Here is a 23,510-nt window from a genome sequence, read left to right as displayed (position 1 = left end):
GGGGGAACTAAGAATCATGAATTTAAGCATTCTTTTGCTCCTTAAAAGGCATTTAAAACCATAAACTTTCCTTTAAGCACTATCTGAGCAGCATTACACAAATTTTGATATGTTTTGTTTTCATTACTTAGTTAGAAATATTTTTTAATATTTCTTTTGTGACATTTTTTCTTTGACCCACAGGTTTAGAAATGTTATTTAAATTTCACTGGGGATTTTCTAGATTGTTTTTATTGCTTTCTAATTTAACTTAATTATACTGATAGAATATACTCTGTAAGATTTTACTTTTTTGAAACTGATTGAGATTTAACTTTATGGCCCAAGAAATGATCTGTCTTGGTGGATGTTCCCTGGATAGTTGAAAGAAATGTGTATTCTGCAATTGTTGGGTGTAGTGTTCTATAAATGTCAACCATATCAAGTTGGTTGATAGTGTTGTTCAGATCTTCTACAGCCTTATTGGTCATTTGTTTACTTGAGAGGTCAATTTCTAATGGAATGAAGTTAAAATTTGAACTATTTTAGATTTTTCTGTTTCTCCCATTAGATTTGTCAAATTTTACCTCATAAACTTTGATCCTTCCTTATTAGGTGCATACATATTTATAATTATTTTTCTGGTGAAATTGCTCCTTTTATCATCATATAATATCCCTCTTTATCCCTTGTAATAGGGAATGGTACACAGTTGACCCTTGAACAACATAGGTTTGAACTGTGTGGGTCCACTTATCTGTGGATTTTTTTTGAATAAATACAGTACAGTAGTGTAAATATATTTTCTCTTCCTTATGATTTTCTTATAACATCATCTTTTCTCTAGCTTACTTTATTGTAATAATATGATATATAATACACATAAGATACAAAATATGTGTTAATTGACTAAGTTATCAGTAAGGCTTCTGGTCAACAATAGGCTATTAGTAGTTAAGATTTTGGGGAGTCAAAAGTTACATGCAAATTTTTGGCTGTGCAGAGGTCAATACCCTCAACCCCCACATTGGTCAAGGGTCAACTATGAAGTCTACTTTAATATTGAGATGGCCTCACCAACTTTTTTTTTTTTTTAAGATTTTATTTATTTATTTGACAGAGAGAGATACAGCGAGAGAGGGAACACAAGCAGGGGGAGTGTAAGAGGGAGAAGCAGGCTTCCCACCAAGCAGGGAGCCCGATGCAGGGCTCGATCCCAGGACCCTGGGATCATGAGGGTCCTAAGCCGAAGGCAGACACTTAACGACTGAGCCACCCAGGCGTCCCAGCCTCACCAACTTTCTTATGCTCACTGTTTGCATGGCCTATCTCTTCCCTTCCCTTTCATTCTACCCGTGCCTTTAAAATGCTTGTAGGGAGCTATTTTTTTCCCCTAAGTTTTATAGGGGAAATATATATATATGGAAGGTTTAGTCAGATACCTGCTACTCCATCATGGCATGTAGAGGAAGTCCCACATTCTTTTTTATGAGTGCCATTAATACACATCACCATCCTTTTCCAGTTTGCGGTACCCCAAAGGCAGGAATTGATGTGTAGCTCTGTTAAAATGCATTTGTTAGATGCAGCCAATCACTTTAGCCTATTAGAATTTTATAGATCATTTTTTTTCTAATTAAGGGCAATGCCTTCCAAACTTTAATGTAAATAGAAATCACTTGGAGACTTAGATACAAATTTTGAATCAGGAGATCTGAGATGAGACCCGGTCTGTGGAACATGGTTTGAATAGCAAAAATGTATAGGAATTGCTAACTCGCAAAGAGTCATTCAGGTCTTCTATGTCACAGGTTACCAATTTGAATAACGTGAGGGTGGAAGGTGGGTATATGAGAGTGTGAAACCAGCAGATGTAAAAAACAAAAACGAAAACAAAAACAGAACAGAGGATGGTGGGACCAGAGACAACCAGAAGAGTGCTAGCACCACCAAAGTCATGCAAATTTGAATATTTAAAACACCATGCTGCCAAATTAAAAACAAACAAACAAATAAACAGCTTGAGAGGTAAACGCACATCATATCCAACTGTTTATGATTCTTGTTCAATGTCTTTAACCATACATTAATTTTAAAAATGGAAACTTCACATCCAATTTAACAATAATCCACGTGTAAACAACCTTAAGTTCACTCTGCAAACAGCAATTGGTCCACCTTGGGTTTGACCATGACTTCTTAGCTACAACACCAAAAACATGACCAATAAAAGAAAAACTGATAAGTTGGCTTCATTTGGCCTGATAACTAGCCCTGCCCTTCATGTTTTTCCTCATTTTATCAACAAATATATCTTAAAATTGAGATAGATCTTAATAAAGCCCATATATATTTTCTCTTTCTCTATATTTTTAAATATAAATAACTTACTAATATACAAATAAATACATATTTATAATTACATATAAATAATATAACAAAATAATAGTATAGGTATAATTTATAAATATATATTTAATTATTTATCTATCACCATGCTTTCACTTATTAATGTCATTTAAAGTTCCTCCATGTCTTTCCACAGCTTGATAGCTCATTTATTTTTAGTACTGAATAATACTCCATTGAGTGGATGTACCTGAGTTTATACATTCACCTCTTGCTTCCACATTTTGGTAATTACAAGTAAAGCTGTCAGAAAAATTCATGTGCAAGTTTTTGTGTAGTTAGGTGACTTCAGTTCATTTGGGTAAATACCAGAGAGTGTGACTGCTGGATCATATGATAAAGGTAGGGTTAGTTAGAAACTGTCAAACTTTTTTCTCAAGTGGCCATTTTGCATTCCTACCAACAACAGAAGAGAGTTCTTGCTCCACATCCTCACCAGTATTTGGTGCTGTCAGTGTTTTGAATTGTGGCCATCCTAACTTAGTGGTATCTCATTGTTATTTCGTTTTTCAGTTCTCTGTGATACATGATACTAGGCATCTTTTCATATGGCTGTTTGCCATATGCAAATCTTCTGGGTGAGATGCCTGTTCAGATCTTTTGCCTGTTTTTTAAATGGGTTATTTGTTCTCTTATTGTTCAATTTTAAAGGTTCTTTATATATTTTAGATACTAACCTTTTATTTGATATGCATTTTGCCAAGATTTTCTTCCAATCTCTGACTTGTCTTCTCATTCTCTTACCAGTATCTTTGTCACAAAGTTTTAAATTTTAATGAAGCCCAACATCAATTTTTCTTTGATTGTGCTTTTGGTGTTGTAGCTAAGAAGTCATCAACATGTCCAAGGTCATCTAGAGTTTCAGTTTATCATAACACGGCAAATAATGATAGAAATACTTACAATAAAAAGCTTACAGCAAGTTTGTGTGAATAAAGGTCATTTTTTTTTTAAATCAAGAAGATAAGAGGGAAAATCATCTTGGGGTAAATTAGATTGCTGGTGTGTTCAATCCTTTTATTTTCCCTTCTGAAATTGTATGAATGTGTGGACACAAGACAAAGCTCTTAGAGATTGCCTATCTTTCCCTAGTTTAGCACAAGAATTTATCTATAGGAAGCATTTGCTCCTTATAGTTTACAAATTTGATGTTTCCAAATTCAATGGAAAGATAAACAAACATCTTAAATATCATGATGAGGCCATTTAGAGAAACCTCCCCATTTTACAGATAGAGAAACTAAGAATGAGAAAGGACAAGTGACTAATGTCATCCAGCCAGCTGGTGACATTACCAAAACAGAGTTGTCTGTTTCCTAAACTATTATCTTCTTGCTCACATCTCCCAGTCATTCTGCTTTTCCTTAATCCAAGACTCCAAATCTCAGAGCTATTATTTTGACTAACAAGGTCTTTGTCGACAACAATTATGTCTAGATTTATATGGTCCTTTCTATGTGCCAGGTAAATGTTTTAAACTCTAACATATGTTTGTTAATCTCCCTCAACAGTCCTACAAGATAGATGCTATTCTTACTCCTACATATAGATGAGAAAAGTGAAGTACACAGAGATTAGGTAAATTGCCCAAGATCACATCGTAAGTGGGAGAGAGGATTTGAACCTTGGCAATCAAACTTCAGTGTCTATGCCCATTACAACTGCACTGTTATATCTCTTATGAGTTATAAGATGCCACTGTGCTTCTGCCTGCCAACATGAGCCTCTAGGCCAAATGCTATCCTTCTGAATGTGATCCCTCTGAATTCTATTTGCCTAGAACTTTTAACCAAAGCATTTCCTAAAGACAGGGCATTGATCCTTGTAGTGCCAAACCACCTGCCAATGCTACCTTTTTTCAAATGACTCTGCTTTCATCATGATAACAGGTAAAGATTTTTTGTAATTGTAATGGAGATAAAAGTAATTATATTTTGAGACATGTTTAGTGAACTAAAAGTAAGATATGCCCCCTTCCCTGAATGGACCTCATACCCACTCCAAACAACAACCCAATTAAAAATGGGCAATCAACTTAAATAGACATTTCTCCAAAGAAGATATGCAAATGGCCATAAACACATGAAAAGATGCTCAACATCACTAATTATTAGGGAAATACCAATCAAAACCAAAATGAGATACCACTTCACACCCATTAGGATAGCTATTATGAAAACAAAAACAAAGGCGAAATAAGTGTGGGTGAGGACATAAAGGAACTGGAATCCTTGTGAGTTGCTGGTGGGAATGTAAAATGGTGGAACTGCTGTAGAATATGATAAAGTAGTTCCTAATAAAACATTAAACATAGAATTACCGTATGATCCAGCAATTCCATTTTTTAGTATATACCCAAGAGTAGTGAAAGCAGGGACTTGAACATATATCTGTACACTCATGTTTATAGCAGCATGATTAAATAGCCAAAGGATGGAAGCCACACAAGTGTCTCTCAACAGATGAATAGTATAAACAAAATGTGGTACATACATACAATGGAATGTTATTTAGCTTTAAAAAGGAAGGAAATTCTGACAGATGCTACAACATGGATGAAACTTTAAGACAGGCTAAGTGAAATAAGCCAGTCATAAAAGGACAAAAACTATACTATTTCACTAATATAAAGTACCTAGAGTAGTCAAACTTATAGAGACAGAGAACAGAACAGTGGTTTCCAGAGTCTGGGGAAGTGGGGAATGGGGAGTTAGTTTCAGTTTTGCAATATGAAGTGTTCTAGAGATGGATGGTGGTGATATTTATAGAACAATGTGAATGTACCTAATGACATTAAACTGAACACTTAAAAATGATTAAAATGTTATGTATATTTTATCACAACTTAAAAATTAAAATTAAAAAATATAAACATGTATCTTAATAATATATTCTAATATCTAAAGTTGTTTTCAAACAAATTGTGAAGTTTATTCAACAAGTAAAAAACAATAAAAAATAACAATTTAAAAATTAAATATAGAAGACTATCCATTGAATAAATTGGGAAAAAAATTTTAATTACTTCCTAAAAAGTAAGGGATCAGACAGCTTCAAAAGGGAGTTCTTGGGGCAGAGGTGGAGAGGAACAGAGTGACCCAGGAGAAACATTTTTTTATATTATTAAAATAAAGTTGGCATTAATCCAAATTAGATTGTTATAAATTAAGATGTTAATTGACATGCCTAGGGCAACCACTAAAAATATAACTCAAAAATATATATAGTAAAAGTAGCAACAGGGGAATTAAAATGGTATACAGAATATATCTATTTAACACACAAAAAAAGCAGTAATGGAGGAAATGAGGAACAAAAGAGGTGTAAGACATAAAGAGAACAAGCAACATGGCAGAAGTGAGTTCCTCCTTATCACTAATTACATTAGATATAAATGGATTAAACTCTCCAATTAAAACAGAGATTGGTAGAACAGATTAAAAAACATAATTGTACTATATGTTATATGGAAGTTACTCACTTTAGATTCCAAGACAAATAGATTGAAAATTAAAGAATAAAAAAATATTTTGTGCAAACAATAACCAAAAGAGAACTGGAGGAATATACTAGTACCAGTTAAGGGAAGTTTTTATAAGAGACAAAGAAGGATATTATATAATGATAAAAGGGTCATTTGGTAAGAATATAAAACAATTACAATTAGAAACATATATACACCTGAAGTCCCAAAATATATGAATCAAAATTGATAAAATTGAAGGGAGAAATTGGCACTTCTGAAAAAATGGTTGGAGATTTAATATCCCACATTCAATAATTGATAAACAACAACAACAGAAGATCAGCAAGTAAATGGAAAACATGAATAACACTGTAAACCAACTAGACTTGAAAAAGAACTAGATAATATGAATTGCCCTATAGCTATGAAAATTTTAATTATTAATTTAAAAGCTCCAAGAATATGAAATCTTCTAGATGGTTTTCCTGGAGAACTATACCCACATTTAAGGATGAATTAACACCAACTTTATATAATCTCTCCCAGAGAATAGAAGATGAGCAAAGGCTTTCTAAATCATTTTATGAAGGCAGTGCTACCCTGAAACCAAAACTAGACAGAAACAGCACAATAAATAGAAGTGTAAACCAATATTTCTCATAAATTTAGATGCAAAAATCCTCAACCAGAATATCAACAAACAGAATCCAAAATATATGAAAAGAATCATAGATCATGACCAGGTGAGATTCATTCAAGGTACGCAACATTTGAAAAACAATCAGTGTAGGGCGCCTGGGTGGCTCAGTTGGTTAAGCGACTGCCTTCGGCTCAGGTCATGATCCTGGAGTCCCGGGATCGAGTCCCATATCGGGCTCCTTGCTCGGCAGGGAGTCTGCTTCTCCCTCTGACCCTCCTCCCTCTCATGCTCTCTGTCTCTCATTCTCTCTCTCGCAAATAAATAAAATCTTAAAAAAAAAAAAAAAAGAAAAACAATCAGTGTAATCAATCATTATTAGTAAGCTAAAGAAGAAAAATCATATGGTCATGTCAAGCAATGCAAAAAAAAAGCATTTGAGAAATCCAATACCTATTCATGATAAATAATCTCAGCAAGTTACGATCTATTGGTTTAATGCAATTTCAACTATAATTAATGCAATTCCTATCAAAACCATGGAAAAGTTTTTTATAAACAGACAGGCTTATTCTAAAATTTATGTGAAAAGGTGCAGGCCCTAGAATAGTTAAAACAATCTGAACAAAGAAAAATAAAATTGGAAGAATCACTCTGCCCAGTATTAAGGTTTACTCTGCAGCTATAGTAATCAAGACAGTGTGGTATCAGCAAAGGTATAGGCACACAGATCAATGGAACTGAATGGAAAACTCAGAAATGGACCCACACGTGCCCAACTGATTCCTGACAAATTGCAAAAGCAATTCAATGAAGGAAAGATAACCTTTTTAGTAAATGATGCTAAAGCAACTGAACATCCATAGACAAAACCATATATATAATTATTATAATTATATATCTAAAACTCACTTAAACCTCATACCTTATACAAAAATTAACTCAAAATTGACTATAGACCAAAATGTAAAATGTAAAATTACAACACTGTTAGGAAAAACACACAAAAAAACAGGAGATTATCTTCATGGTCTAGGATTAGGCAAGAGTTCGACTTGACACCAAAGGTATGATTCACAAAAGAGTAAACTTATAAATTGGACTTCACAGGAATTAAAAAATTTTCTCTGTGAAAGACCTTGTTAAGAGGTTGAAAAGAGAAAGTACAGAGTTGGGAAAATATTTACAAACATGTCTGACAAAGAACTAGTATCTAAAATATACAAAGAACTTTCAAAACATAAGAGTAATAGTCAAACAATCCAGTTAGAAAATGGGCAAGGGGTGCCTGGGTGGCTCAGTCAGCTAAGCATCCCACTCTTGATTTCAGGTCAGGTCATGATCTCAGGGTCACGAGATCAAGCCCCAAGTCAGCCTCCATGCTGAGGTGGAGCCTGATTAGAATTTTCTCTCACCCTCTCCCTCTGCCCTTCCCCCCCTGCTTGAGTATGGGTGTGTGCTCTCTCTCTCTAAAAAAAAAAAAGAAAGAAAGAAAAAGAAAATGGGTAAAATATATAAATGGATATTTCACCAAAGAGGTTACTATATAGATAGCAATAAGCACATGAGAAAGTGTTCAACACAATTACTCATTAGGGAAACACAAATTAAAACCAGAATGAGCTATCACTCCATGCCTATCAGAATGGTAAAATAAAAAAAAAATAGTGAAAAAACTAAATGCTGGCAAAGATGCAAAGAAACTGGATCATTCCCACATCACTAGTAGTAATATAAAATGGCAGTCACTCTAGAATACAGTTTGATAGTTTCTTATAAAGCATATTTTCTTATAAAACATGCAATTACCACATGACCCAGCAATTGCACTCTTGGATATGTATCATAAACAAATGAAAACTTGTGTTCACACCAGAACCTACACACAAATATTCAATAGTGGTTTTATTCATAATTGCATAAAAGTGGAAACAACCCAGCTGTCCTTCAGTATGTGAACTGTTAAACAAGCTGTGGTACATGGGATACCACAAAGCAGCAAAAAGCAATGAATTATTGATTTACACACCAACCTGGATGAATCTCCTGAGAATTATGCTAAATGAAAAAGGCAACCAAAAAGCTATGATTTTGTTTATATAACATATTTAAAATGACAACATTTTAAAGATTTTATTTACTTACTTATTTTAGAGAGAGAGAGAGAGAGAGAATGAGTGAGCAGGGGGTTGGAGCAGAGGGAGAGGGACAAGCAGACTCAGTGCTGAGCACGAGCCCGAAGTAGGGCTCCATCCCAGGACTCTGACATCATGAACTGAGCCAAAATCAAGAGTTGGACGCTTAACTGACTGAGCCACCCAGGTGCCCTGAAATGACATTTTAGAAATGGAGAACACATCAGTGGTCACCAGGGGTTAAGAACAAGACTAGAGGGGAAGAAGCAGTGTGTGGTTATAAGAGGAAACCACACACAAGAGATGTGTGTGGTTATAAGAGGAAAACACAAGGTATCCTTGCAGGAATAAAATTCTTTAGCATCTTTACTATGGTGGTAAATACACAAACCTACACATGGGATAAGATTGCGTAGAACCAAATGCACACACACACACATGCACAGAGAAATGAGTACAAGAGGAGAAATCTGAGTAGAATCAGTCAACTGTATTAACGTCAATACCCTGGTTGTGATAAGATACTATAGTTTTGCAAAATGTTACCATTGGGGGAAACTAGTTAAAGGATATTATGAGATCTCACTGCATTATTTCTTATAACTACATGTGAATCTATAATTATCTCAATAAAAATGCCAACTAAAAATTAAACTGGATAACATCATACTAAATTTTGAATCCTGGCCAGAGTCCAGACTCTTTTAAATAGGCAGTTGGGAGCCATAGAAGCTGGTTAAGTATGGATGACCAGTTAGTGCTGTAGATCGAAAGAATCCATGTAATGATAGTGAGTATGATGAATTAAAGGAGAAATTATACAACAGTATAATCAGGGATCAAGTGAGAGGTGATATTGAAGCTGATATTGCACCCGAGAAAATGCAGACTAGCTCTGTGCCTTTGGTCACTTCAGTAACCACATTTCTAATACCCCTTCACTTTGCCCAAGTTCACTTGCAATTTACATAGTACATGGAAATCTGCTCCTAAAACAAAGGCATTCCCAAGTTTTTTCACTATGTTGAACAAATTCTTTCATGCCATATTTTTAACACTTTGGTAAAACAAAGAAATGTTTTTATTCCCTGGCTTCAGAAATTTTATAATTTTATAAATATAAGTGAATAAGTTTTCTAATCACTGTGATAATGCCATGTTTTTAAAAATAATTTTAAGGTGTTTGAAGATTTGAAAAAATACCTGAGACTTGTGGTCTTAATTAATTTTAATTTAATGTTTAGAAAATTTTGATTAAATAAGTTTGTAATCAACGTTTAAATGCCTGAGGGAATTTAATTTGTTAATTTTTAATGTTTTGATTTCTTAGTCTTATAAGCAGCATTTAAATGTTCAGAGAAGTATTATTTAATTCATTTATGCATTTATATAATTGTGTGTGAAGTAAACTACAAGAGGAGTGAAGTTCTTCACGCATTAAAGAGTACGATAATCAAACTGCAGATCTGGGATCTAAGTCCATCTGCCTCCATGACACTGGGCTGCATTCTGTCTTTACAGCGTCTCAGAGCTGAATGGTCCCAGATCTGGAAGGAGGAATGGATCTTACCTTATAGGGTTGTCCATCCTGGACACTGTGAGGAATGCGGCAAGATTCGCTGTGTAGGAGGAGCATACAATGAGGGTGAAGAGCCACCAGCTGCCCATCACGATGCGCATGGCCATGGAGTTCACTGAGGATTCGCCACCTACAGGAGGCCAGCAAAATGGATTGGCCCTGGGCTTCTGCTCTCACTCGCATCCCCAAAGAAATGCTCCAGCTCCACCCTGCGGCCTGGCTTAGGGAACCGCCACTGGGGTTGGGCTAGGGAGCAGGGAAGTGAGTTGCTGGCTGGTTATGCAGGGCTGTGACAATCCCGGGAAAGAATCCAAAGACCACCAATCTTGGAAAGGGATGGAGGACCATCAAATATAAAAAATCCAGGATTGGCCTTTTAGTGATGTGATGTTAATCAAAATGCCAAGGGCATAGAGTTCTGAATATCAAAATCTTCCAGTTAGAAGATTCTCACTTGTTGCATACTTCCAGGACTGCAACCTGATGTAAGATCCTTTTCCAATTTCAAATTCATAGAGAGTAGTCTCAGGAATTCTGTAAATACAGAATTACCTCCTACCTGGAGGGTTCCTTAGCTTTCTTTGAAACCTCAGAAATGAGATCTTGCTTTTATTAATATTCAGCCCTCACTGGATGGCTTTTTTCCTAGGATTTTCAGATATCATTGCCTGTGACTTGCAGTCAGTAGCTGCCCCGTAGAGGCCAATTATTTCTCCTTGGTCCCTTAGGTGGTAGCAGAAGAAAGCGTCTCACTGACTCTTCTTACATAACCTTGCAAACAGGCGATACATGTTTTGCCATGGTGCAAACAAGACCAACACTCACATTAGGAACTTTGCAATTTGTTGCTTGGGTCAAAACTGCAAGATCCTGTAACTTACCAAGTGCTCTCCAGACTTCACAGAGAAGGGAGACTTTGTATCTCAAGAACGGATGGAGGACTACTTAGATGATTGCAAAAACAATTGTGATTTTTTTTTTCCTATTAAGACTTCAAATTTAAGCAAGATTCAGTTTCATCTGACAACCCCATGTGCATAACAATCAACCTAATGTGGGAGGGGAGAAAAGTGCAAAGCAGAACTCCAAAGTTAATTTTATCTAAAGCGAGAATCAGGCTTTGAAGTTGAGTTCCTTGTCACTTCATTTAATTTCTATCTGATATTACTCAGAGAAATTGGGTGCAGCCTGTACTGCCCTAGAGATTAAATAAAATTGCATTTAAAATGACTTTGCCAAAACGCATCTAAGAACTCTGCCAATGGGCAAGTTATTCCAGGCCCCTGGGGCTATACCGCAACATCAGGAACCCAGGAACGTACCTTGCTGTACGAAGGCTCCGTAGACTATCCAGATGGCACTGTGCAAGGTGGCTGAAGCGGATGGTCGGGGCTGGGCGGCATTCTGAGCCCTCACGGCCTGGATCCGGTTCAACACAAATATCAGCACGCCCACCACAGGGATGGCTGCTGCAATGCAGGCCCACACGGCAAAATCAAACGGGGCAAAAAGAGAGAAGATGCTGATCTTCTCCTCGGGCTTCTTGATTAGGATCCCCACCGAATAGTCCATGTACCGCTTGCTGAAGTCCACAACGCTCTCCCTCTCCGGGGTGATCGTGATGGCGGAGATAGCCAGGTCTGCCCTCTGAAAGGCAAAACCAACTCATCAGACAGCAGTCCTCAGCTTCCTGCTGGGTCCCACCCTAGGGCAAGGCCTGCCCTCTACTCTTTGGGTTATTCTGTCCAGAGGAAATGGATTCAAGAGGTGACAGCCTGTGATCTTGAATACTGTAAAAAATATTCAACACTGAGTGGTCTGTTTGAATTGTAGTTTTTCTTCACTTTCTTGTCCTCACAAACTTTCACTATCTTCTTTCTTTTGCTGGTATTTCCCTCTACCCCGTCCCTGCCCCCAACCAAGAAGTCCCTTCTATCTTCTTCTAGACTTATCTGCACCCTTCCTATACTTCCATCAAGCCTCTCCAAACTTCCATTAGCCCACATGGATGTCTCCCTTTCCTGAGGTACTTCGGAAGTTATGGTGAGTTGTACAACTACTTGAAATCTCATTAATGTCTCAGTGCCTGGTTGTTTTATATGCAGACTCTATGCCAGAGAGTAATATCCTCCAAGGAAAAAAAGGGTTATCTACTTTTCTTGATCATCCACGGCGCTTCATTCATGGCCTCTAAGATATATGGGTTGATTCTTCATATAGTAAAGCCATGTTGGGCGGGGATTCTCTGGGCATGCTGTACTTTGACCCCAAAAGTACCTTGCAAGATTTTTGCTTTCCAAAATGGGCTTCATTTTAAAAATACGCGAAGACTCTATTAAGATGGAACTAGACTGTGAAATTAAAGCTGCCAAGACTGGTGGAGGTTAGGATAATTAGGCTTAGATGGATGATGGTAGGAAATAATGGGCCTGCAGTCCTCACTTCAACCACAAGAGCACCAAAATATACAATGATCATCCAATCTTGGCTCTTGGACTTCTAAGTAGGAGGCATCATCAGAACTAAGTTTATTTTAGGGGGGCCTGGGTGGTTCAGTCAGTTAAGCGGCTGACTCTTGGTTTCGGCTCAGGTCATGATCTCGCGGTTGTGGGATCGAGCCCCAAGTCGGGCTCGTGTTCAGCAAGGGGTCTGCTTCAGAATCTCTCTCCCTCTCCCTCCTGCTGTCTCTCTCTCTCTGTCCCTCTCTCTCTTTCTCAAATAAATAAATAAAATCTTAAAAAAAATAAAGTTGGGAAAACATACATATAAAGACTTCATCAGAAAAATTTTTATCATATTTAATATGTGGGCTAGAGGGGTAGATACACTGATGTTCTAAACTATGAAATCCAAAAAAATAAAATAAAATAAAACAACAAACTATGAAATCCAACAACATATCTAGAGTAAAAAGAAAAAATGTTGGAGGTTAATGATGGTGAAGCTCTCTTCTTAGACTTGTCACATTTGTATCTCTGGTTCTTGTCTCTCTTTTCAAAACCTCAAGATCCAGGGATTTCTTTTTAAGGATTTGGAGCATTCAGAGCATACATAAGGCCTAAGAAGAGTTCTAGTGGAGCAGGATAGGTTTACAACATAGGAAGAAGGGAAAGTAATTTATGAAGCCAGGTCCAGAAGACGCACAAGGGGATTGACTTATGACACAAGTAAAGGGGTGACCTGGAACATAGGGAAAAACACTCCCAACTGTGAACCTGGAGGTTAGAGTAGGTGTCTGCAGATGTGAATTTCATAGGTAGCTGAAGTAGTATTTCAAGCCCACAAATCTCCATTTCTTTGCCTAATATAGGAGCACTTTTTTTTTTTTTTTAATTTAGGAGAGAAGACTTTTAGGTTGCTTGAAGAGAAAGATAAACTTTTGAAACAGTCTCTAAGGGATATAGCCAAGGGGTCCAACAAAGGACAAGTTAAGGAACTTGGGCTGTCCTGAAGGCCTAGCTGAGGTTGGAGGCCACACATTGTCCATATACCCATCTGGGCAAATTTGTGATTTTGTATGCAGCAACTTGGATGTCAGAGTCAGAGGGTAGATAATATAATCAAGTCAGGGTTTCAGTACAATAAGAGACCAAGAACAAAGAGAATCACAAAAGATGAAGGGAACGGGATTATCTGGTCAAACACCGAGGCCACACCAGGCAGGAAAGGATGCAAAAATCTTAAAGAAAGATGAACCTCAAATACATGTGCTAAGTGGAAAGGGCCAGACACAAAAGACCACGTATTGTATGACTCTATCTACATTAAATGTTCACAAAAGCAAATCTATAGAGATAGAAAATAGATCAATGGTTGCCTAGGGCTGGGGTTGGAAATGGGATTAACTGTAAGTGTGAGGGATCTCACTGGGTTGATGGAATTATTCTAAAACTAGATTATGATGATGGTTGCATAACTCAGTAGATTTCCTAAAAATCATTGACTTGTATATCCGAAATGGGTGAATTTTATATATAAATTAATACCGCAAGAAAATTGTTTTTTTTTAAAGCTTAGGAGAAATTGGAGAGATTGTGTCTGCCTTTATGGGTTGATAAAGCAAAGGACTTGTGTTTTAGGAGCAAAGGTTCAAAAGAGTCAGAAGGATAACAGGTCATAGTCTTGGAGTGGGACAGTGACGGTAACACATAAGATGTTGACAAAATGCATGGGTACAGGCACTGACGTGGAGCACAAACCAAGGTCACTGGAGGTGAGGCAGTCAAAACACTGGGAGCTCATGGTTGGCCCCAGGGATGTCTGCAATGTCAAAGTTGGTAGCAGCAGCAACACTAGAGAGGGAGGGCTTGAGCAGATGCCACCATCATAAATGACTATTAGGAAATGACCCAGAGGTCATGGGATGACAGGGGTGAGGATGGGGACACAGTGAACTGGCCTCATACCAGGAGTCTCAATGAGGACCCAGGTTCTATAGGAGAGAGGAAGAGTAACTATTTGAAATTAATCTGAGAAGCTGGGGAATGTCGTATCGCTTACACACAGCAATGCAGACACACACACACACACACACACTCATGCACACACACGTACTTGTATATACACATCCCACCTGTGGGCCATGAGGGAGAAAAGAATAAGCACTCACTCATACCTCCCGTGAGAACTAAGTTCCTATTTCAGCCCAAATGTGGGGGTGGGTTGCAGGAAGGGTGTATGACAGAGCAGGCTCAGTGGACAGGCTTGAAAGGAATGGCAGCAGTGGTCACGGAAAGAAAACAGAGTGCCAGGGAATGAGAAAAAAGAACAGAAATGGATATGGTAGGGATGGGTGGGTTGAAGAAAAGAGAGCTCTAGTGAGTGAAGAGTGGTAACCTGTGATCTGTTTAGCTAGTTCCAAGGTCCTAAATGCCTAATGGGCCAAATTTAGATATCACCCCAGAGGCAGACTAGGGTTCCCCTCCCCATGGTCCTGCTTTTGGGACCTACCTTGCTGATGAGCTCCCCGATCATCCCGTTCCAGGAGGTGTTATGGAGCTGGTGACCATACCTGCCATCGGGGGCCTGGTAAATTTCATATTTGAAGCCCAGAGCCTTGGCCAGTGCATCCAGGACATCTATGGAGAACCCTTTGTAGCGCTTGGGCTGTCCAAGGATGTTCTCAGCCACCATCACGAAAGGCTCTTCCTGAGGACAACAGAATGGATGTTCTTCAATTAAATAACAGGTTCATTAACACACATCTTTCCAGGGTAGATGGAGAGACCAATCTGATGAATCATAGCTTTAGAATGTTTGTGAACATGGGCATGTATTTACCCAATTTAGGCCTGCAGTCTGAACATCCCTGCCCTTTTTTTAAAGCAGTTTATGGACACTCAGAGCACAGTGGATAGGAAGATCCCTCCAACCAGCATATTGATGGAGGAATGGAGATTTACTTGTCCTGTGTGATGTCATCCCAGCCTCTGCTCAGAATCCCATTGCCAGAATGACATGATTTGTTTTCACTCCTTTATTTGTGACATTCAGGACTCTGTCCTTAGGAAATGCCATAAGTCTTCAGGACCCACATAAGAAATGTGGTTACTTCTCATCCAGTATAAAGAACGACAGTAAAAGCTCTATGATATCAGATTGAGAGAAGACAGCATTACATCTATCAGATTGTACTAGAAAATGGATTCTGATTCATGGAAGAAGGTCACACCATATGTCAAAGGTCAGGACAGAATTAAACCCCACAGTTTCCGAGCCCAAAGCCACATTCACACATTTTGTGTTGTGTCCTATGCACTCCTGTAGGGCATGTGATCCTCTGGAAAATACCTCAGCCTTCCCCACCACAATCCTATAAAACTGAACAGGAATGGGGCTTTTGGCAAACAGCCCCAGAGAATATATCTCATTAGTTTAATTGGGGGTGTGGGGGTTATGGTATAATGTTTTTCTGTGATGTGCATACAGGAAATGCAGGAACACTGCTGCCAAAGGCTTCTAGAGCCAAGGAGATGTCAGTGCCTCATGTGACAGAGTGGACATTTGAACCATGTCTGAACAGTTAATAAGAGGTAAATCGAAAATGTCTCCTAGAGCCCTGAAAAAGTGAAGGAAGAAATTGACAGGAAGATGCTTCTAAGGTCTCCTAAAGATGTAAAAGTCTATGATTCCAGGACAACCGTGCAGAAAAATTGCAACAAAGGGTCTTGGTTATGAAGTTTGTGTCACGTGGGGCCATCAGTGGGATTGGGTGCTGGAAGAGTATCCTCCTCCAAGCATCTTTCTGGCGACTCTGCCTATCAGCAAAGCTCTCCTAAGGACCATCAGTAGGTCAAGACACTGTTTACATCCAGGAACAAATAGAGATATGCCTGCTTGAAAGCTTAGCAGTGGCTCTAGAGGTCCTTCTCTAGAGCAGCCCAGTCACCTCCCACGAAAGGCCCTGGGGCAGAATCTCCAAACTTACTCTTCTTCATTATTTGTAAAATCATTTGCCAGAAAGGCCTTATGAACACTCAAGCCACTAATCAACATCCCCTTCTCTCCAAACACAGCATTAAGCTGAACAGAGAGAAGCCTCTGACTCAAAAGCCTGAATGGTGAAGCTCCCCAATATGCCCGTGATCCTACCAAGACAGTCACCACTTTGAGAGTCAGTCCTTGGAGGCGGCTGCCCATGGGTCTCTCTTGCAGGCTGCCATTCAGGCCTTTCTCTGAGTCCCACGTCGCCAGCTGTGAAGGAAAAAGGGAGTGTGAGGGACAGAACGGGCACCTGTGTGCACCTCAGGAACTTGCCTCTCCAACCGGGATCCTGAATCAGGCAGCTAGGAGGACAGCAGGCCCCTCAGCGTCGCAGAGACTCAGAGCCATCTTAAAGCCTTAGAAAGAATAAAGGTGTGACAGCCAGTTCTACTTTCTCCATCAGCTCATGTGGAATTTGAGGACTTGCCACATCTTTAAAATAAAACCAACTGGTAAGAACTTGTTTCTAGAATGAACATTTCTGTCTCATTTTATTCTGTCCACTCACCGAGGTCATGTCACCATGTCTCCCACAAAGTGTCTTCTTTCTGTAATTACTCCTTTGACTTGCCCAGGTCACAGGGCCCCTTAAGTTCACCCATCGCTGCCCCCCGAGGCAGGATGGGGCTCAGCAGTGAAGCAGGTAACAAAGACCCCCATGTGTGGCTTGTCTTGCTCCCTGATGCCTACTGCAAATGGGGTCAAGAGCTCCCTGCCTGTCTTCACTGTAGGGCAAATTTCATAATTTTCCTTGATGTACAGGTATAGGGCAAGACTACATGTGCTCTGGATCTGCCATATCCTCCTGAACCTGCACAGTCTCTCCCATAGCCTGATGCATCTCTGACAGGCCCCCTGAGGTGGTTATGGAGCCCCGCTACTGGCTCAGAAACAACAGGAGACACAGATGTTCTTTGGACTGCTTCCCCTCTCTGCATCCCTGCTGGGCCTGGGGAATCACAATGAAATCTTTATCTGACCAATGATTCTCAGTCATTAATTGGTGAAATGTAAAAAACAAACAAACAAAAAACAGATACCAGCCCCCATCTCAACTTAATCAGGATCTCAGCACTTAGGCATGAGAAATTGTAATGCTTCCCCAGCGGTCCTCATTGAGAAACCCTGTTCTTCTAGGTCACTGCATATTAGATTCTCTTAAGAAGGCTTTTAAAGCATATTGAGGGCTGGGCCTCACCCCCAGTGATTTGAATTTAATTGGTCTGTAGTGGGCTAGATAGGAATATTTCAGCTCCCCAGGGGATTCTACTGCACAGCCAGGATTGTAAACCTCTGCTATAGATTAAAGCGGGGGATCCTCAAACTGTAATATGCACACAAATTATCCAGGGATTTTATATGCACTTTCTGATTCTGGAGCCTGTGATTATTCCTATCTAACAAGCTCCCAGGTGAGGCTGCTGCGGATGATCCATGACTACCATTTAAGCAGCAAGGCGTTAAAGAAGCAGACCGCTGTGGGCAGCATCTACTCTTCATCGGAGAAAACCCACAAGTTCCCTAGTGAGGCCGAGCAGAAGAACTATCCCTCTGTGGAGAAATGTCACCAGGTGCCCTAAAGAAGCTACCAATAGTGCTACCTAAGGACACGCCTGCTCTCCCAGCGTGTCCCTTAGCCTTGACATCTGCAGCAGGCTCTGCACTCCGAGCTTTGACTATGAGGCTACAGTGGCAGAATCTGTGGGACCATGCCACCTAGAAGATACTAGAACCCTGAGGCCTAAAGCAGGACTATCAGAATGAGATACATGGTTGTAAAAGCAGTTTAAAAGGAACCTAGAAACTCTGGCTGTCACTTTGGACACAATACCAAGTAAGACCCACTCCATCCTAAGTAATAGGATGCCTGGCAGTGATGAATGAATCATTTAGTTAAGAGCATGGCCATGTGCTCTGAGAAGCTCCTCACAGCCACCACCAGTTAATTTGAGGGGCACTGCAGTAAAGGGCAAAGTTAAAATCTACCCAAAGTCCTCTTCAAGGACATCAAAGATGCCACACTCTGGGAACTGGCATAGTGAGAAGGAAAGCTCATGGCTCTTTCCCCTTGGGTCCTGGAAACAGCACTGGGACCCAGGATCAAGTCCTGCATCTGGATTAGAATGCTGGTCAAAGGGAAGAGACAAACCCAGACAAAAAGAGTCAAGGTGTCGATTCCCTACATTCTTTGGACCCTCTGACACGGACTAGGGGACTCATGATGTGTATTTGGGCTGCCTGCATCTGATCTCCATAACTGGTTAGCCCAGGCATTGGAGCTGCTTAACCCTGATGGGTAATCTGCTGCATCTCCTGGGTGGGGTGGTGTTAAGAAGGTCCCCGGACCACCTCGATGACTGACAAAGTCATAATGAAGGCGATCTTGTCCTCATGATGACATGTCAGTTCCAGGTACCAGATACTCTGCCTTACAGCAGGACTTGAATTCCTAACATGTGCTGCCAAACCTCCGTGGCACAGGTGAAGGGCCATCTCCACTCTGTGCTAGCACCTGCATGAGCAAGCACCCGGGATGGGATTCTGCTTGGCCTTGATCAAACAAGCTTTACCTGTCTGTCTACTGGGACAGTAATCAGTCTTGAGAATGGAGAATGGAGGCAGGAAAAAGCAGTTGGAATAACACCCTGTCCTTCTAGAGTTTTAAGCTCAGCTGCGAGAAGGGCTCTGCCTCCCAATGGGCCTTGCCACACAACCCTCTTCTTCTAGCTCATTGCCTGGCTCAAAGCAGCAGCACCCCTGCCCCAGAGTATTGCAACAGCCTCCCCATTGAGCTCATTACCCCCAACCTCTCTCTTACAGCCTCCTCCCTTTTGCTGATTTGTACCTTTGTAATAAATGAACTCAAACATGAATGTGTTAGTGAAAATTTTCAAATGACTTCTCATTTCCTACAGAATAAATCCTAACACTCTGAAGCTTGGCCTAAAAGAAAGGCCTTCCTTATGGAGATCCAAGCCTGGCAATCAGGCTCACTTAAGTGTATGTAGGCCCAGTCCACTCCAACCCCACCAAATCCCTCACCTTCACATGGCATGCTTCCTCCAAGTCCTTCTGCCTTTAATACCATCCCTCTTTGGTTGGGTCTGATACACACTCATATTTTTTTAAAAATAAGCTTTCACTTTAGAATAGTTTTAGATTTACAGAAAAGTTGTAGAGGTTGTGCAGAGTCTGTCCATAGAGCCTACACCCAGTTTTCCCCACTTAAGATGTTACATTAGTATAACACACTCCTCACAGCTAATGCAATGTTTATTAGCCCAATCTCCACCATTTATACAGAGCTGCAGTAGAAATACTCTCCACTGTCTTCCATGCTGGATCTAAGTCTGTGACCCTGCTGGGTGTGCTACTTGGGTTTGTCACCCTGTGCCCTGAGATCAAAACCCTATCTTCATAAACTGTCTAGAATTTCAGGCTCTTGGACTAGACCTTGCCTTGCTTATTCCCATCTCAGGGTTTCCAACCTTGCTTCGAATGCCATGTTCTCCTCTTGAAGGTCAACTTACTATACCTGGTAAAGATTTGGGGAAGAAGAGAGGAACTCAGAGGTGTGTAAATAGCATAAGTTTGGTAGTTGACTGACCTGTATTCTAGTTGTGTTCCCACCACTTACCTGGGTGACCTCAGGCAGCATGTTTGACTGCAGTGCTTAAAATTTTGAATAAATTTGACTCCATTGACATTCCATTTTCTCATCTAAAAAGTATAATAAGAATATTTTCCCTGCCTACCAAACGTTTAGGGGCTATTCAAAAGAAAAAATCACTTTGAAATAATCTGCTATAAAGTAATAATCACAAAGTAAAGAAGCAGGATATAAACCTATGTGCGTAATAAAAGCTTAATTATGGTTTTTTAAAAGGGTGGTGGTAAACATGGGAGGAGCTGTATTAAAATGTAATATGTGAATATATCCAGGTGGTGGAATTATGAAAAATCATTGCAACTTCTTGACACTGTTCTGTGTTTTCAACAGGTTTTTCACTACTTTCACAGGAAGGAAAATAAGCTTTTGATCAAAATAACTAGCATAATGACAAAATCCTGTCACACGCATTTGTACAACTAAGGACTGAATGGAGGGGAGCAATCTGAGTTAAATTATCTGTTGGTGTGTCAAGACCAGTCGGAGAGTGAGAACCCAATAAATCAGTCCTCTGGCTGCCAGGAGCTCTGGCCATGGCATCCCCATCTCCTAGAAGAGGCAATTGCAGGTTCATCCAACATGGCGTCTCCCATTCTATGACCTCTCTAAGACGGTGTGGGGCCCAGTGAACCTGTTGGGTTTGGAGACAAGGAAGTAGCCACTGCTGCGGCCCAGCTCCATGAAGACAGACAATATTTCTCCACTAAGAAAAAAGGACAGCAATCCTAAAGCAAAGCCATTTAAATCTAAGTGCAAGTATATGAGAGGGGGAAAAAAAAATTACTGCCCGCCTATAATTACCCCTATTTTTTTGTGTCCGGAAGTATTGAGGACTTAAAGTTTTTTTATTTTTGTGTGTTTTTGTTTTTGTTTTTGTTTTTGTTTTAAAGATTTTATTTATTTATTTGAGACAGAGAGAATGAGAGAGACAGAGAGCACATGACAGGGGGAAGGGTCAGAGGGAGAAGCAGGCTCCCTGCCGAGCAGGGAGCCCGATGCGGGACTCGATCCCGGGACTCCAGGATCATGACCTGAGCCGAAGGCAGTCGCTCAACCAACTGAGCCACCCAGGCGCCCTGTGTGTTTTTGTTTTTTAATACAGACCTCTCTCTCCCTGTCCTTCAGGGCATCCTGTACTCTGACAGAGAAAGGAAAAATACTTCAAAGTGAAACCAAAATTCTGCCTTCAAACACATCAAACTGCAACCATGTTCCAGGGACCAGGGTCCTTGAGTTGGGCAGGGAAGTTTATTATTCCCTCACATCAGCCTCAAGCTGAGCGCCCAAGGCTGAGTGAATCCCCCCATTTCTACAAAGCCTTGTGTTCTTGCCCAAATCTTAAGACCAGAGCAGTAACTCTTCATTCTGAGTGAGGCCATCCCTCTGAACACCTGGAATATAAGACCAGACCACAGAAAAAGCACTGTATAAACAGACTCCAGTGGACTTTTCTTTCTTTCTTTCTTTCTTTTAATAAAATAAAGCCTTTAAATGGATTCCCAAACTTGCAGCTGACCCAGATTAGGAGAGACTGTATTCAGCTTCCCTCCTGAGGTGCCTGGTTCTCCTGGTTCAAAACACCGAGGAAAAAGTTTCAGTCAATGAAAGCCAAATGAGGCTGATAGGCTTGATAAATGGGAAGCCAGAAAAACCTTACCCCCATACAAGGCCTGACACTTAGTCATACAGCTGCAGACCATTTCATTTGTGCATAAGGGCGTCTATTCTGGCTTCCCCTTGTATTTTGTAGACAGAATTTTGTTTATGGGATCAATGAGTTTTATGGCCACAGACACCCACTTTTGACAGCTGACCTGTCAAGATCAGTGCCTGAAAAACTAATTTCCAGCACTGTTAAACAAACGAGAACTGCCGCGATTTGATAAGACAGCTGTGGTTCTCATTCATCCAGGAGATCTGCTCTACCCAGACCAGAAGCATGCATGGAGCCAGAGGTTACAGCACAATCATCCTTTGAAAGGAGATATATGGTTTCAAAATCTGATTATGACAAACAACTGTTCAAGAGATCAGCCAACTGGAGAATAAATTTCATAAACCAGTGGTCTTAGGAAAATATATTTCCTGAGTCAATTGGGGTGTTCATGTTAGCATTTGAGTTGTGAGATGTGGGGATTTAGGACTTTGTGGCCCTGTCTTTAATAAATGCAGGGCTATTAACCATAAATGGGACAGGCCTCCTCTGGAAGAATGCACTTTTTGGTCTATAATCTAGTTACAGAGGTCTCTTAAAGTGTCGTCTCTTTTCATGGGCAGGGGGGAAGGAGAGTGGAGGCAATCCAACTGCCTTACAGCCCAGAGACAGAATATGACCAGTTTCACATACAGAGCCTCGCCAATTCCTGGGGAGGGAGTAAGGGAAGGAAAGAAGGTAGGTTTGCTTAACCCCCAATCTCATATTTACCTATATCCAGCAAGATAATAGATCAATAATCTATAGTCACATTTCACAACTAAGTGACCAACCACTTCAGTGATAAGCTTATCTCAAGAGAGCACTGAAGGCAGGAAGTGAAATTTTTATGACCATGTCTGTCATACTTCACAGCCATTGCTGGAGTCCAGTTTAAGCCATACCCTCATTTACCAGTGACTGCATTCAGCTGAGCGCACAAGCCTTGGCTGGAATATGGGCTTCAGTAGTGAAAGCCACAGTGGGTTTATCTTCATGGCAGTGCATGGACCTTTCTAAAACATTTTAGAACATTTTTATTGGAGAATAGATGGGTTCAGTGTCTGTTCCAAAGGATCAGTCCTGGGTGGGTTTGGAGTCAAGGGGGCACCCACATCTTGAATGAGCTTGAGTTGGGACATTCAGCCAGCACTGGTTCCAGATAATCAGTTGCACATTTTAAGCTCTGGCTAAATGCAGGGACAACATGTTTAGACACAAAAGAGCATCTTGGAAACAGAATGTAAGAATCTGAACATAGGGCGCCTGGGTGGCTCAGTTGGTTAAGCGACTGCCTTCAGCTCAGGTCATGATCCCAGGGTCCTGGGATCGAGTCCCGCATTGGGCTCCCTGCTCTGCGGGGAGCCTGCTTCTCCCTCTCCCACTCCCCCTGCTTGTGTTCCCTCTCTCGCTGTGTCTCTCTCTGTCAAATAAATAAATAAAATCTTTAAAAAAAAAA

The 23,510-nt window shown here is 40.2% G+C and overlaps 1 protein-coding gene across 1 annotated transcript in view; it reads right to left on the bottom strand.

Moving 5' to 3' along the window:
* LOC102751156 (glutamate receptor ionotropic, delta-1-like) overlaps positions 1 to 23,510 on the bottom strand; it is a 199,308-nt gene that overhangs the window by 44,969 nt on the left and 130,829 nt on the right. The window contains exons 6-9 of the mRNA XM_081823088.1: positions 16,797 to 16,898; positions 15,156 to 15,353; positions 11,528 to 11,852; positions 10,197 to 10,335 (exon numbers count right to left, since the gene is read on the bottom strand). Coding sequence (XP_081679214.1) covers positions 10,197 to 10,335; positions 11,528 to 11,852; positions 15,156 to 15,353; positions 16,797 to 16,898 — 764 coding nt within the window. The remainder of the gene's footprint in view (positions 1 to 10,196; positions 10,336 to 11,527; positions 11,853 to 15,155; positions 15,354 to 16,796; positions 16,899 to 23,510) is intronic.

Source organism: Leptonychotes weddellii, chromosome 6, assembly GCF_054177405.1.
Source record: "Leptonychotes weddellii isolate Sample4059 chromosome 6, ASM5417740v2, whole genome shotgun sequence".
In the NCBI taxonomy this organism is placed as follows: domain Eukaryota; kingdom Metazoa; phylum Chordata; class Mammalia; order Carnivora; family Phocidae; genus Leptonychotes; species Leptonychotes weddellii.
This window is presented reverse-complemented; position numbering and strand designations above follow the sequence as displayed.